Source organism: Rhincodon typus, chromosome 29 (assembly GCF_021869965.1).
Source record: "Rhincodon typus isolate 14 chromosome 29, sRhiTyp1.1, whole genome shotgun sequence".
Lineage (NCBI taxonomy): Eukaryota > Metazoa > Chordata > Chondrichthyes > Orectolobiformes > Rhincodontidae > Rhincodon > Rhincodon typus.
Genome location: NC_063360.1, coordinates 1,222,105 through 1,237,327, shown reverse-complemented (window position 1 = coordinate 1,237,327; position 15,223 = coordinate 1,222,105). Strand labels below are relative to the sequence as shown.

The following is a 15,223-nucleotide window of genomic DNA, read 5'->3' as shown; positions in this document are numbered from 1 at the left end:
GCAGGTAACTTGTGTTTGTTCTTCAGGATACCGAGTTGAGGATTGTGAAACCGAAGAATGTTCAGAAGAGGATCTTGGTGGAAAGCAGGCAAGTGAAGCTAAGACGCTGCTGGGGCTTGGCAGAATAGATGCTGAGGGGACGTTTTGCTTTGTGAGGGAGTCTAAAACTGACATTGTTGAAATAAGGTGTCTCTTATTTAAGGTGAAGATGAAGAAGAATTTCTTCTGACGGTCTTAGTTTTGGAATTCTCTTCTGTTGAGAGAGATGGAAGTTAGGTTAATGAATATAATTATGAATGAGTTAGGTTGACTTTAGATCCACAAGAAAATTAAAGGGTACGGGGAGAAATCAGCAAAAGCAAGTTAAGGCCATGATCTGATTTCCTACGAGCTGCTGGAAAGGTAGAGCAGCCTTGAGGGACTGAATGGCCTACTCCTCCTCTTCATGTTATGATTTCATATCTCTGATATATTGAATAATAAAAGACAAAAAAGGGAGTAAGAAGTGATAGGTGGAGGGATGAAAGGCCAAAATCAAACAAGCCCACGGGGTGATATAAAGCGTGGGAATGGGACAAGGAACCTTATAAAGACAAGCCTTGAGGCTTTGTGCCTGAATACACGGAACATTTGAAATAATGTGTATGAATTAATCACATAAGTAGGTGTAAACATATATGATATGGTTGGGATTATAGAGATGTGTCTGCAGGGTGACCAGAGATGGGAACTGAACATAGAGATATTCAGTATTTAGGAAGGATTTGCAAGAAAAAGGCAGTGGAGTTGCATTATTGGTTAAAAAGGATATAAACAAAATATTGAGCAAAGATATTAGCTCCAACAATGCCAAAGCTGTGTGGATAGAATTGGGAAAAATAAGAACGAGTAAAAAATGTTAGTGGAGGTACAGACTGCCAGGCTGTATTGGTGATGTTGGGAATGGCATTAAACAGGAAATCAGAGATGCATGTGGTGGGTAACTTTAATCAGCGTAAATATTGCACGAATCAAATTCATCATAATACCATAGAGGAAGAATTCCTAGAGTGTACAGGATGGTTTTTAGATCAATATGTTGAGAAGCCAACTAGGGAAAAGGCCATTTTAGACTGGGTATTATGCAATGAGTAAGGAATAATGGTAATGTATTTGTGAGAGGCCTCTTGGGGATGAGTGACCATAGGATGATCGAATCCTTCATCAAGATAGAGAGTGAGGTAGTTGATTCTGAGATGAGGGTCCTCAATCTTAATGAGGGGAACAATGATGGTATTAGATGTGAGTTGGCTATTGATGGATTGGGAAATGTTCCTGAAAAGAATGACAGGATCGGTAATGGCAAAGAGTGAATGGGTGAACTGCTAAAATTGTTTATTCCTGTCAGGCACAAGAGTACAAAGAATAGAGGCTAAACCTTGATTGTAATCGATGTAAAACAAAAAAGAAAAGAGGCATACAAATTGGCAAGAGGAAAATAAATGAGTAGACTTGAGGATTGGGAACAGGTGAGCTGTCAGAATAGGAGGACCAAGGGATTGATTTTAAAAAAGCGAAAATTGAGTATGAGAGCAAGTTTGTGGGGAACATAACTGACTTAAAAGTTTCTCTTGGTAAATGAAGAGAAAAAGATTGGTGAAAACTAATATAGGTTCCTTACAGTCAGAAGCAGGGGGAATTTATAATGGAGAGCAAAGAAATGGTTGATATACCTTAAATTCAAACTTCATTTGTATCTTCACAAAGGATGCAAATAATATACCAGAAATGAAGGGAAACACCGGGTTTCATGAGAGGGAGGAGCTGAAGCAAATGTGTTTAAGTAGAGAAATGGTGTTGGCGAAATTGATGGGATTGAAGGTGGATAAATCCCCAAGGCTTGATAATCTGCACGCCAGAGTATTTAAGCAAGTAGCCTGATAAATAGTCTATGCATTGATGCTCATCTTCCAAGATTCTTTAGATTCTGGAACAGTTCCTATGTAACACCACTATTTAAAAAGGGAGGTTGAGAGAAAGTGGAATTTTGACTAGTGAGTCTGATGTCAGTAGTGGGGAAGATGTTAGAGTCCATTATTGAGGATTTTATGACAGAGCATTTAGAAAACAGTGGTGGAATCAGATGCAGTCAGTATGGGTTTGCAGAAGGGAAATCATGCTTGAGAAATGTACTGGAATTCTTCAAGGATGTTTCTAGTGGAGTTGTTAGGGAAGCCAGTAGATGTGGTTTATTTGGACATTCAGAAAGCTTTCGACAAAGTTCCACATAAGAGATTAATGCATAAAATTAAAGTGCATGGAATTAGAGGTAATGTATTGCGATGAATAGAAAATTGGTTAGTGGACAGGAAACAGTTAGTAATAAATGGGTCTTTTTCTGAATGGTAGGTAGTGATGAGTGAGATACTACAGGGATTGGTACTGGGAGCCCAGCTATTCGCAGTATATGTTAATGATTTAAATGAGGGAACTATGTATAATATCTGCAGCTTTGGAGATGGCACTCAGCTGGATGGAAGGGTGAGCTGTGAGGAGATGTTTCATTTGGATTTGGGCAGGCTGAGTCAGGAGGCAAATGCATGGCAGATGCAATATAATGTGGATCAATGTGAGGTTATCCACTTTGGTAGCAAAAATAGGAAGGCAGATTATTTGGACGTAAATTGAGAGAGGAGAATGTTCAACAAGACCCGAGTGTCTTCATGCACCAGTTGCTGAAAGTAAGTGTGTGGGTGCAGCAGGCAGTAAAGAGGTTAATTGTATGTTGGCCTTTATAGAAAGTGGATTCAAGTTCAGGAACAAGGATATCTTGCTGCAATTATTTAAGGGGTTGGTGAGGCCACATCTGGAATATTGTGTGCAGTTTTGGTCTCCTCATCTCTTTGGTGCTCTGTCTCTTTCATCTGTACTTTTGCTTTGTGTTCCCTACTGTGAGATCATTGGATTCAGTAAACCAATAAAAAGTGAAGAAATTGAAGTTATATATAACCTTTTCTGTGTGCTTAACAGTTAATTTACAGTGATATTGAATTTGTCTAGTATCAGGAATGACCATTAGGCTGTTTTTTAGGTGGAATTGGTTAAAGACCTAAATATTGGGCAGGACAACCCATTCTTAAGTGTGTCATAGGATCTTTTTAGAGATAACGAAGGTAACAGACGGGCCATATGATCGAAATCTCAAAGCATACTTAATGAATTTAACCCTTGACCTTAATTCCTTGGTCATGAACAATCTGTAAATCCACCATGTCTTATTTAGGGAGATATTTATGGCCTGGCAAGACAGTATGGCATCTAACAGGGAAGCAGTATCATTTCCCGAATAATCTCAAATTTGCCAATGGTAAGTCCTGAAAACATTCCAGTGATAGTAGGAACTGCAGATGCTGGAGAATCTGAGATAACAAGGCGTAGAGCTGGATGAACACAGCAGGCCAAGCAGCAACATAGGAGCAGGAAGGCTGACGTTTCGGGCCTAGACCCTTCATCAGAAAATCTTTTCTGATGAAGGGTCTAGGCCCGAAACGTCAACATTCCAGTGAGTTGTGTGTCTCCAAATAATAGAATTTTGAAGAACAGAGATCAGTGGCATTAAATAGAAGGAGTTTGCTTTGTGAAATAAATGTACAAAGTCAAGCAGGAAACATCAGAAATGGAGAAATGGCCAAGCAAAATGAGAAAAATAATGCAAGAAAGTGTGTGTTAACAACAGGAGATAATAGAAGTACAAGAACTCCATAATCAGGGACCACAAGACAGAAGCAGAAGTGGGCTTTTCAGCCCATCAAGTATGCTCCACTATTCATTGAAATCATAGCTAATCTGACCATCATCAAATCCACTTTCCTGCCATTCTCCCATAACTCTTGATCCCCTTACTGATTAAAAATGCCTATCTCAGCCTTGAATATACTTAATGATCCAGCCTCGACAGCTCTCTGAAGAATTTCACAGATTCACTACCCTCAGAAAAAATATCATTCCCTCTGTCTTAACTTCGCAGTTAAGTCAGTTACACTTTTTGATTAATTCCTGATAATAAAGGTGACCAAGGAAAAAAAAATTGGAAGGAGGGAGATGATGACAAATTTATTGTGCCTATAGACTGATAAACACAAGTCTGGTTGAACTCTAAGAACCAGATGATGCAAATTCCCAAAATCTTTCATTAAGGTTTCAAGCCTATCACCAATAAGCTGAACAACCCAGACCCGATACACCCAATTAACTCATTGTTAGAGCTTGCTTGCTAGTTAGTGTTGTCTAAACTTGCTGACTTCACACTGACACAGCCAGAGTCATACTGCACGGAAACAGACCCTTTTCTTGCATACTGCACAAAATGATCAAATTTTAACAAGTACCTATTAATGTTTAGTTACAGTGAAAAGCTGGAACTTCTTTTGCAACCTTATACTAATTCTGTGGGTTAATATCTACCTCAGTTGAAATTTGGCATTAAGATATCACTGATTGTGATTTCCTAAGTGAGTTAGCATTTATTCACGATTTCTTGGTTAGAGTTCTTCTAATAATATTATCGAAGTAAGATTTCCTCATTCATTCATTCAGGCTACCAATCACCTGGAAGGTAAGCATAATGTGCATGCTGAAACCACTGGACCAGATGATGCCACCGTGTTCAGTTAGCCAGTTTCAGCCATCTGTATGTCATAATTTTAACTGCTTGGTTGGAAGCACCTCGTAGGTGTTCGCCCTTATAGCTGCGCTGCTTCATGAACCATCTGGAGTGCTTACCATTAATTGCTTTGCTATCTTTGACATCAACTGGATAGTTGGAAACTCTTAGTTTAATGCCACTGTTGAACACATTTAAATTATTTTCCTTCAGTATGCCATCAGTTCTGATTTTATTGCTCTTCACTAACAGTATGATGCTGGGTTGTGATGGGCATATTCCAGAATTTGAAAAAACAATTCTGAATTTATTGAGAAAGTCAGTAGGTCTGGCAGAGCAGCTATGGGAAGAGCATTAAAGATTTTTGAAGTTCTCAAGAAGAATCATTTGACTCATTGAAATGTTAACTTGGGGCATTTTTGTCTCTACCAGTGTCATATCTGCCGAGTTTCTCGAGCACTTCGTGTTTATATTTCAGGCCTCCAGTAGGGGAACTAAGCGTTAAGGGGAAAAAGCAGGAAAGTGGATATGAAGCATGTTGGAACAGCCATGAGCCTGTTGAATGGTGGATCAGACTTGAGGGGCTAAATGGTTTACTGTTCCTATTTGTTATGGTCCAGCATCTGCAGTATTTGCTTTAACAGATATGACTGGCAAGTCTGCTGTGTTCGTACTTAAATCAATGAGGTGTGAATGACTGCCCTTGACATTAAGGCCACATACTAAAATCTCTAATAGACTACCATGACCATCTACTCATAGCCCATACATGGGAACACCAGCACCTGCAAGTTTCCTTCCAAACCATTCACCATCCTGATTTGGAAATGTATCGCTGTTCCCTCAGTGTCACTGATTCAAAATCCTGGTACTTCCTCTGTCAGCATTGTGGGTCTACCTTCAGTAAATGGACTGTGATTGTTCAAGGTAGGATCTCACACCATCGAAGGAAACGAGGAATGTGCAATAAATGTTGTGATGCGAAATCTCATGTTTGAATGAAAAAGTTGGGTATTCTATCAGAGATGTATGTTTTAGCCTTATAAAAGCAGTTGCGTATTCCATTCCTGCTCTAGGTTTGTCACTCGGGCTTTGGGAAATAATCTGTCATGGTTAGTACCGAGCCCCCCTCCTCGTTTTAATTCACTTGTATCCTACCTTTCAATGCATTGCTGTTCCTGTAATTGAGGCAGTGAATTATAATAGTTAAACCTAGAAGCAACAAATGTATGAATGGAAGGTTTCATCACTGGTTGTGTTGAACCATGTGATGTGACAAAGGAAGAAGTTCAGTTTTGTTTTTGTTGGTGTTAATATGAAGTTGAAAGCTCACTCTGAGTTTAAATATGACACATGGTTGCGAACAGGCTAGTTCAGCCTCTCACTGACTCTGGTGTGAAGATTGGAGTCTGTAGCTTGGGAAAGAAGTTTATCATGGAGATGAAAGACAATCGCAGCATTTCCCAAAATTTAATTCAATAAATTTTCTCCTCCTTGTTACAGCTGAGGCTGGAATATTACACTAACTCTAGTCTCACCACTGCATTGTCGCAACACAAAATAAACATGCTTTTTCCATGATACTGACATGACAATATTCATACTTTCATACTTAAACAAAAACATCCACCATTCAGGTTTCTTAATAAAACAATATTGAGTGTATCGTCATAACAAAGCTTATGCAATAAAGATACAATACTTAATGTTTGCAGTTGGTAATATGGAAGTAGCATTTTATTCCTATAAATATCCCTATAAACACACGCAAACTGTTTAGGAAAAAGAGAAAAGAAAAAAAGATTTCTCTGCAGGGGTTGGCTTTCTGGGAAAAAAAAAAGGGACTTGAGGCAAAAGGATGACTATGATGTGCTGAAGTATGTTACTGTGATGTCAAGTCAAGCCACAAATCATGCACAATTGTCTCGGAAATTGAGCCAGCAGCTTGCTTCATGGTCTTGTAATGACTGTCAAAATAACAAGATATCTTTCATTCTGATCTGATTGAGGGTTTTTTATATATCAGAAATGGAAGTGATCAGCTGGGCAACTTGTTTATGGTGAGCTTTCCTTCAAGTTGACTTGTTTTTAACAGCCTTTCCTACAACTAAAACAGATAAAACCAGAAATTATCCAAGTCAGTCATTATTCAAAATAGCCCTAGCGTGTCTATAGCAAAGCGAACAGTTATCACCAGTTAAGCGATTATTAGGAAGCCTCGTTAAAAATATCTCCAAGGTACAAGGAACTTCCAATGATCTCTATTAAATAAATCAGTCCAGGGTATGTCCTCAAAATGTGAAATAAGTTCCTTTTTTCCCCACAATTCTTTATAACAGATTATCCAAGCAATATTAAAATATGAAGTGTCTTTACAACATCATCCAGTAGTGGCAATCTGAGATATTGGCAGCAGGGATTGATAGAGCTGGGTGGCATCAAATTTTGTACCCTTGCCTCTAATTCCATTCAGCTGCCTTTCCGCAACTAAGGATTACAGGACCTGAAATGTTAACTCTGCTTTCTCTCCATGGATGCTATCAGACCTGCTGAGCTTATCCAGCAAATTCTGTTTTTGTTTCCACAACCAAATATGATCTAATTGACCAAAATGTGAGCTAATGACTCCTATGCATTCCATCACATTGCCATCTATCTTGTGACATTTTTGAAAGGGATAGAGCCATTTACATTTCAGGCTGTGAGGATATCAGAAGAGAAGACAATCAGGTTACTGACGCTATGATTCGAATAAGATGTGGATATTTTGGACTCGTTAAATTCTGGCTTGTACATTGGACAGTATATTAACACATTTGTCTACGGATACAAATCTAATCCATTGGCATTGTGCAGGCTACCAAAGACTACTCTGCCTACTTAGGATTAAAAGAGTGCAGTTTTATCAGTGGATGTTTCCCTCTGTTTTGTTATGAGGAAGGAGAACAATGCATGTTCAGGAACCATCTGTGTTGCTTTGAGCTTGATAATCACTAGTCTTGAGAGCAGAAAGGAACAGCATTTCCATTATTTATTTCTTTTCCGCGTAGTGCTCATGACTCAGAGCATTAACAAAGTGTAGGCATTTCATAGAAACCAATATCATACAACTAATTGCTGCTAGACTTTGGGGATGCAACGTGGCTGCTCCCGTAGCTGTTCGGCAGTGCATAGTTCTTGGCTTAATTACTTTCTCTTTACTACAGGAGGATATAGAGGCATTTTCTGACCAGATACGGGATGCTGAAGAAATGAACACGCCTGAGTCAAAACATGCTGACCATACAGGTGCAGGTGGTGACGTGGACAAGGCCTTCAAGCAAATCCCAGGCACAACGTCAGTTCAGAAAGTAAGCTGACAATGAAAGGCTGCATTGTGTGCAATTTCCAGTAAAAACCAGAATTCCTATATTACGTACAAGACAGGAAAAGTGTGTAAAAGGGAAGGATTTGGTAATGGGAACTCCAGTTTAGTGAGGCCTATTGTGAACACTTTCATCTTGATCCTAACCCAGTCGACAGCTAGTGAGCTTAACAGGTTGGCTGGCTATTGGGCTGAAAAACAGTGGGTTGGAGGCACTTAGGATATTGTGGTTGAGAGAAGTCAAAATTCAGTTGTTGGGTTAGAGGGGTAGTTGAACATCTGGGAAAGTTGTGGAGAATAGCTGATTACACAAGATGAACTAGATAGGTTGAGGGGATGCATGAAAGCACTCCTGTTCCTCTGCCTTGCAAGCAATGATATGAAGTTATTGAGAAGATATTTGAAGGCAAGGCAAGTGGCTTTGCTCCCTCTTTATCTGAGGATCAGAAACCTAGGCTGATGGTAATAAAAGTAAGTCTTCACTTAAAATAGAGGCATACAGCTTCCTCAAAATATTTTCATTAGTCTCCTGCCACCTGCCAATGATTTGGCTGTTCACCTCCATTAAAACCAGTGGCGGGCAAGTTCAGGGCTGATTATCCTTTCTTTTTAAACTCCTCCTCACCATCTCAAGATCTTCAGGTATGAAACCAATCATTGATTCTGACTTTGACTAAGGGTACAGAGAGTGAAAGCAGAGACTTAGTTGTATGAGATTTGAACTGTAATAGATCTTAAAATAGCCATTGTTGTTTGAGCTAATGTTGTGAACATTTTCTGGTTGAGGATCGAGAAAGGACATCGAAGTTCTGACAGAAGGGGAGCCAGAGTAGGTTGCCAAAGTAAAATTGTTCCTTTTGAGATCAGCTTTAAGAAATTATTTGAGCAATGATTGGGTTAAAGATGCTCAAGATTGAATGAATTGTTTCCTTTGTTGTTAATAATGTCATAATTAGTTGGTGGATTGATACCTTTACCTTGAAAATTAGTTTGAAGAATGAAGGAACATTCTTCCCCTGTGCTTGCTCTGCCCTGGCTGTTCACACTACTCAGTTCTGTTCAGCCGTTTTTTCCTGCCTATTTCTTGATGCCCTTTCCTAACAACTGGCTGGAAGTTGTATCCAGTGCAAAGAAAGCTAGTTGTTATTGGAAGCCAAATGCATCCATCCCAGCGTATCACTGCATTAGTTCCTCAGGGCAGATATGTTCAAATCAACCTGTTCAGTGATCTATCACACACTTCAGGAACAGGTGGGACTTGAATCTGTGTCTCCTGGCTCAGAGGCAGGGACACTACCATTGCACCACAAATGCCCTTAGATCCTTAGAGTAGGATTGTAAACTTCAACTGCTTCTTCAATGACCTTGACTCCAAAATAAAGTCAAAAGTGGAGATATTTGTGTGTAGTAAGACCTGAGCAACATTCTGGCCTTGGGTTGTTTGTCTGATCGTATTAATTGAGTACTGTGTATCGTTTTAGTCTCCTTAGGGAGGACGTTCTTGCAATAGGGGCAGTTCAAAGAAGCTTTACTTGACAAATTCCTGGTGCAAGGATGCTATTCAAAAAGGAAAGGTTGACCAAGTAGCGTGTGTAACTGTTGGAGTTTAGGAGAATGAGAGGCGATCGTAGTGCAACATGCAAAATCCTGATGACCAGAACTGAGCTGGGAATACAGTAAGATGGAGATTAGCAGAATTATTTGCTGAGTGTTGTGAGCTTGTGCAACTCTTTAGAGAGTGGTGGAGGTGGAATTATTAAATATCTTTAAGGCAGAGTGGTAAATACTTGACTAACAAAGGAACCAGAAAATATCAGATTAGGTACAACATGGAGTTGAGGTCACAAACAGATCGGCCATTATCTTATTGAATGACAGATCAGGCTTAAGGGACCAAAAAGTCTACTCCAGGTCCAAATTCATGTGTCCATTTTGTCATTACAGTGCCAGACAATGATCATCTCCAGTGATGACAATGATCATCCTGGGCGGCACAGTGATTCAGTGGTTAGTAATGCTGCCTCACAGCATCAGGGACCGGGTCTCAGTTCCACCCTCGGGCGACTGTCAGTGCGGAGTTTGCACATTCTCCCTATGTCTGTGTGGATTTCCTCCATGTGCTCCGATTCCCCCCACTGTCCAAAGATGTACAGGTTAGGTGGATTGGCCATGTTAAATTGCCCATAGTGTCCAGAGACATGTAAGCTGGGAGGATTAGCCATAGAAAATGCAGGGATAGGATGGGAGGTGGGTTTGGCTGAGATGCTCTTCAGTGGCGTGGTGCTCACTTGATGAGCCAAATGGCCTGCTTCCACACTATAGGGGTTCTATGAACAAGTCAGAATCTAAGCACTGCTCCTTGATTTGACATCAGTATCATTGAATCTCCCATGGACTAGAAACTGACCTGGACCAGCCATACAAATAGTGTGACCACAGGAGCAGGTCAGGCTGAGACTTGAGGTGAATGGGCTCAAATTAAAATTATATCCATGTTCCCACCAGAGAAATTAATTTATCTACCAGGTGGAATCTATTTTGATCTTCTGTCTATCGTACTTGAAGAAAATGTATGTCAAACTTATACAACCTGAGTTAGAAGGATTTTTGATCATCAAGCAAGTTGAATGTTCTAGCTGACAAGTAGATAGTCAGAACTCCAGTCAGATAAGCTATTATCTCACTAAAAGACAGAGCAGGCTTTATACACCAGATGCTCTGCTCTTTCTATTACTTATGATCTCACATCTGCCCTCTTCATCCCTGTTGCAAAGTTGAGTAGAGTATGTGATGTTTGTAAAATGATAGGGGGGAAGAGTGTGCGGACACTTCGAAAGATGGGTTTTTTGTTAGGCTTGGAGATTAAGAAAATGTCTGCAGTTAGCAGCAGATATACAGGGAGTTCTTGAAATTGAAACATTGTATCAAAAGGCTATACTGTTAACAGGCAAAGCAGCATTTTTACCAAGACAACAGGTTTTTGAATTTAGCTAATTTAATTTAAACCAGACCCTAGGTGCCAAAACCCAATTAAATTTAAATCTGATGGTTTTGGCAACCCAGGACCAATCCTTTTGTAAGAAATTGATAGGTCCTCAAGGGTGTAAAAGAAGAGGTTATTTGAAAATCGGCATGAAAGTGAACTGCCATCTGAAGAGAAACTCACTGGCTCTCACAGAAATCTCTAAGCTCTCAGAGTAAGCACCGTCTAAATAAACGTATTACGGTACTCTTAGCTAATATTCCTGACAGAAAAGTTCAATGGAGAAAGGTGTTCCTGACTGAGGATCAGCAGAGAAGGCATGGACCATTCCAGAAGACTTATCCTGGCTGTAATTTTGAGAGGCTAAGTTTTAATTTATTTTTCTTACTAATTTGGGTCATATAAGTGGGACTTCTATCTATTAGAACAACATATCATTAGAATTTTGTTTATTTGGGAATTGTTTGGTCTGTTAGTAGTTCTGTTAATTTGTTTACTGTTGGAGTTAGATAAATAAATTGTTACTTGCTGATTATAGAATGAGTGAAAGGATTTTATTTTATTTAACAACTCCTTTATAACAGATTGGAAAGTGAGAGGCAGCTTATACCACTTTTCACACTTCTTATAACAGATTACAAGGCGAGGCCAGTTTCTCGGGATGTTTTGGTTTTAGTTATCAGGGAGATGTCGAACTCTCCTTCGTAACAATCTTCTAATCTCCACTCTACTGTCTCCAAGGCCAATGTCTTCCATGCCCCAGAATTGAATGCATTTATCTGAACAGGTTCTGATCAAGGTTTTATGCAACCAAAGCATAACTTGTTCCCCTTTGCCTTTATGTCAAGGGTGCTGGAGTGCAAATTCTTATAATATTGATGAAATAGGAAGACATTAACATGTAGGAGCAGAATTAGGTCATTCACCCCATCGAATCTGCTCCGCCATTCGATCATGGCTTATACGCTTGTCAGCCCCATTCTCCTGCCTTCTCCCCATAACCCTTGATCCCCTTACTAATCAAGAACCTAGCAGCCTCTGTTTTAAATACACTTAGTAAGTTGGCCTCTACAGTCCTCTGCAGCAATGAGTTTCACAGATTAACCACCTACCTGATTCCTCATTTCATTTCTGAAGGATTGTCCCTTCACACCGAGGCTGTGCCCTTGGATCCTAGTCTCTTCTACCCGTTGAAACATCATCTTCCTGTCCACTTTATCCACACCTCTCAGTATTCTGTAGGTTTCTGTCAGATCCTCCTCATCCTTTTAAACTCCATTGAGTAAAGACCCAGAGTCCTCAACTGCCCCTCATATGATAAGGTCTTCATTCCCAGGATCACTTTTGCAAACTCCTCTGGACAGCCCTCTAATGATCCTTTCATAAATACCAGGCCCAAAATTGCTCTTGATATTCCAAATGTGGATTCATGTGACTGGAACTAGGAAGGCACACCATGGGTTTACACATTTGCTGTTAACCTCAAGGAGCTACGCTTGATTCTTGGAAAGTCTGCAGGCATAAGTATAACTGCTAATGCTAAGATTGTTTGAAATTAATTGGGAAGGTTTAAATTGTTGTACACGTTCAGACATAGGCATTTATTTTTCATTTCCTTGAGACTCTGCCATGCAATTAAATCAAAATGATTCCACATTGTAGATAAGTTAATTAATGGGGACATAGGGCATAATTTTAATGAGCATTTTGGAAGTGAAATCTTGGAACTGATTTTCCACGTGGAGGGCAGGGGAAATCTGTAATTCCTTGTGTGTTATGGTATTCACTGATACACAACCCTCTATGAAGGGAGTAAATGCTTAAGGTGGGATCTGGGGTACCAGTCGAGTGAGCTGTTTTTCCTGGATGGTGTTAAGTGTTGTTGGAGCTGGTATCCAGGCAACTGTCTTCTGTGACACTCCTGATTTATGCTCTGTCTATGATGGCAAACTTTGGGGAATCAGGTGGTCAGTTACTCATCTCAGAACTTCCAGCTTCTGACCTGCTTTTATCAACAGTAGTTATTCCACTTCAGTTTCTTGTCAATGCTGATGGTGATCATGGAATCCTTACAGTACAGAAAGAGGTCTTTTGAACCATTGGGTTTGCACTGACCCTGCGAAGAGCATCCCACCCCCACATCCCCATCCCTGTAACCCCACATTTAGCATGGCCAATCCACCTAACCTACACATCTTTGGACTGTGGGAGGAAACCAGAGCATCCAGCGGAAACCCACGCAGACACTGGGAGAACGTGCAAACCCCACACAGACAGTCACCCAAGCCTGGAATTGAACCTGGGTCCCTGGCGAGGTGAGGTAGCAGTGCTAAACGCTGTGCCACCATCCTGCCCATTGAAAGTCAGGGAATTAGTTATATTCTGTCTTCTTGGAGTACTATTACTACTGCTCCTAGTGCATAGACCTCAGACGGTCGCCACTCTGTCGGAAAGGGCATAAGTCAACAAATAATAGGAGCATATAAGAAGAATAGAGCAATGATTATGGGTGATTTTAATCTTGTTGATTGGGTCAATCTAGTTGGAAAGGGTAATTACAGCAGCAAATTCATAGAGTGCATTAGGGATAGTTTTCCAGAGAAATGTCATGGAGCCAATCAGGGAACAAGCTATCCTGGATCTGGTAGTGGGTGATGAGACTGGTTTAATAAATGACCCCAGTGTAAAGGTCTCTGAAGGAGAAAAGACCATAATACAATATAGTTTAATATTCAGTTCGACTGTGAGAAACTTGCGTTGGAAACAACTGTGTTTAACTTAAAGGGAATTACAAGAAAGTGAGGATAGAATTGGCTAAAGAAACTTATTTTAGCCAAAGAAGAGAGAAGTCAAAGTGAACATAGGCCCCTAAGAAAATAAATCTGGGTAGATCGTGACATGGACCAAGGAAATGGCAGAAGAGTTGAACAGATATTTTGCATCAGTCTTTATGGTGGAATATGCTTAGAATATCCCACTGATACCTAAGAAAATGGGGGGAGGAATTAAGTACCAACAGTATCACTGGGGAATTAGTAATGGACAATCTAATGAGGCTAAAGGTTGATAAGTCCCCTAGCCGTGATGGCGTCCATCTTAGGATTGTAAAAGAAGAAGCTAGATAGAGAGAGTGGATGCACTGGTTATAATCTCCAAAAATCCTTACATCTTGGAGAAGTACTGGAGGATTGGAAAACTGCTAATGTGACACCCCTATTCAAAAAGGGAGGGAAGCAGAAAGCAGGTAACTGTTGACCGATTGCCTAACATTTATTGTTGGATAAGTATTGGAATAAATTATTAAGGAAGTAATAGCTTATTTGGAAAATCATAATCTAATCAGACAGAGTCAGCATGGCTTCATGAAAAGGAAATCGTGCCTGACTATTTCGTTAGCTTTTCAAAGAAGTCTCAACTGAGTAGATAACGGAGAACCATTAGATGTGTTATATTTGGACTTCTAAAAGGCAATCCCCAAGGTACCTCACTAAAGGTTAAGTTATAAGAGCCCACAGTATTGGAGATAGTTAATTGGTGTGGACAGAGCAGTGAGTGGGATATGGGGTTCTTGTTCAGTTTGGTGACCTGTAACCAATAGAGTTCCACAGGGATCAATGCTGGGACTGCCATTACCTTAAATATATATTAATGATTTGAAGGAAGGATGCAAATGTACTGTAGCCAAATTTGCAGGCAGTGCAAAAGTAGGTGAAAGGGCAAGTTGCAAGAGGGATGCAAACATTTTACAAAGAGATATTGATAGGTTAAATGAGTGAGCAAAAAGTTGGCAAACAGAATAATTTGGGAAAATGTGAAGTTCTTTGTTTTTGAAGGAGAAACCAAAGAACAGTATTATTTAATTGGAGGAAAACTGCAAGACAAAGGTACTTGTGTGCACTTGTACCCAAAGCATGGAAAGCTAGCACACAGGTACAGCAGGTAACCAGGAAGGCTAATGGAAAATTAGGACCTAATTCAAGGGGGTTGGAGTTCAAGAGTAGGGAAGTCTTAGTGCAACTGTACAAGGTGCTGGTGAGACCATATCTGGAGTAATGTGAGCAGTTTTGGTCCCCTTATTTAAGGAAATATACAGTTTCATTGGAGGCAGTTCAGAGAAGGTTTGTTAGTATGGTCTCTGGTATGGAGGGATTGTCTTATGAGCAAAGGTTAAACAGGTTAGGAATTTACTTGTTGGAATTTAGAAGAATGAGACGTAATCTCATTCACACATTTT

The 15,223-nt window shown here is 40.0% G+C and overlaps 1 protein-coding gene across 1 annotated transcript in view; it reads left to right on the top strand.

Moving 5' to 3' along the window:
- Positions 1–15,223, top strand: part of LOC125486433 — a 30,519-nt gene that overhangs the window by 8,848 nt on the left and 6,448 nt on the right. Inside the window, exons 3-4 of the mRNA XM_048613878.1 lie at positions 27–88; positions 7,849–7,992. Coding sequence (XP_048469835.1) covers positions 27–88; positions 7,849–7,992 — 206 coding nt within the window. The remainder of the gene's footprint in view (positions 1–26; positions 89–7,848; positions 7,993–15,223) is intronic.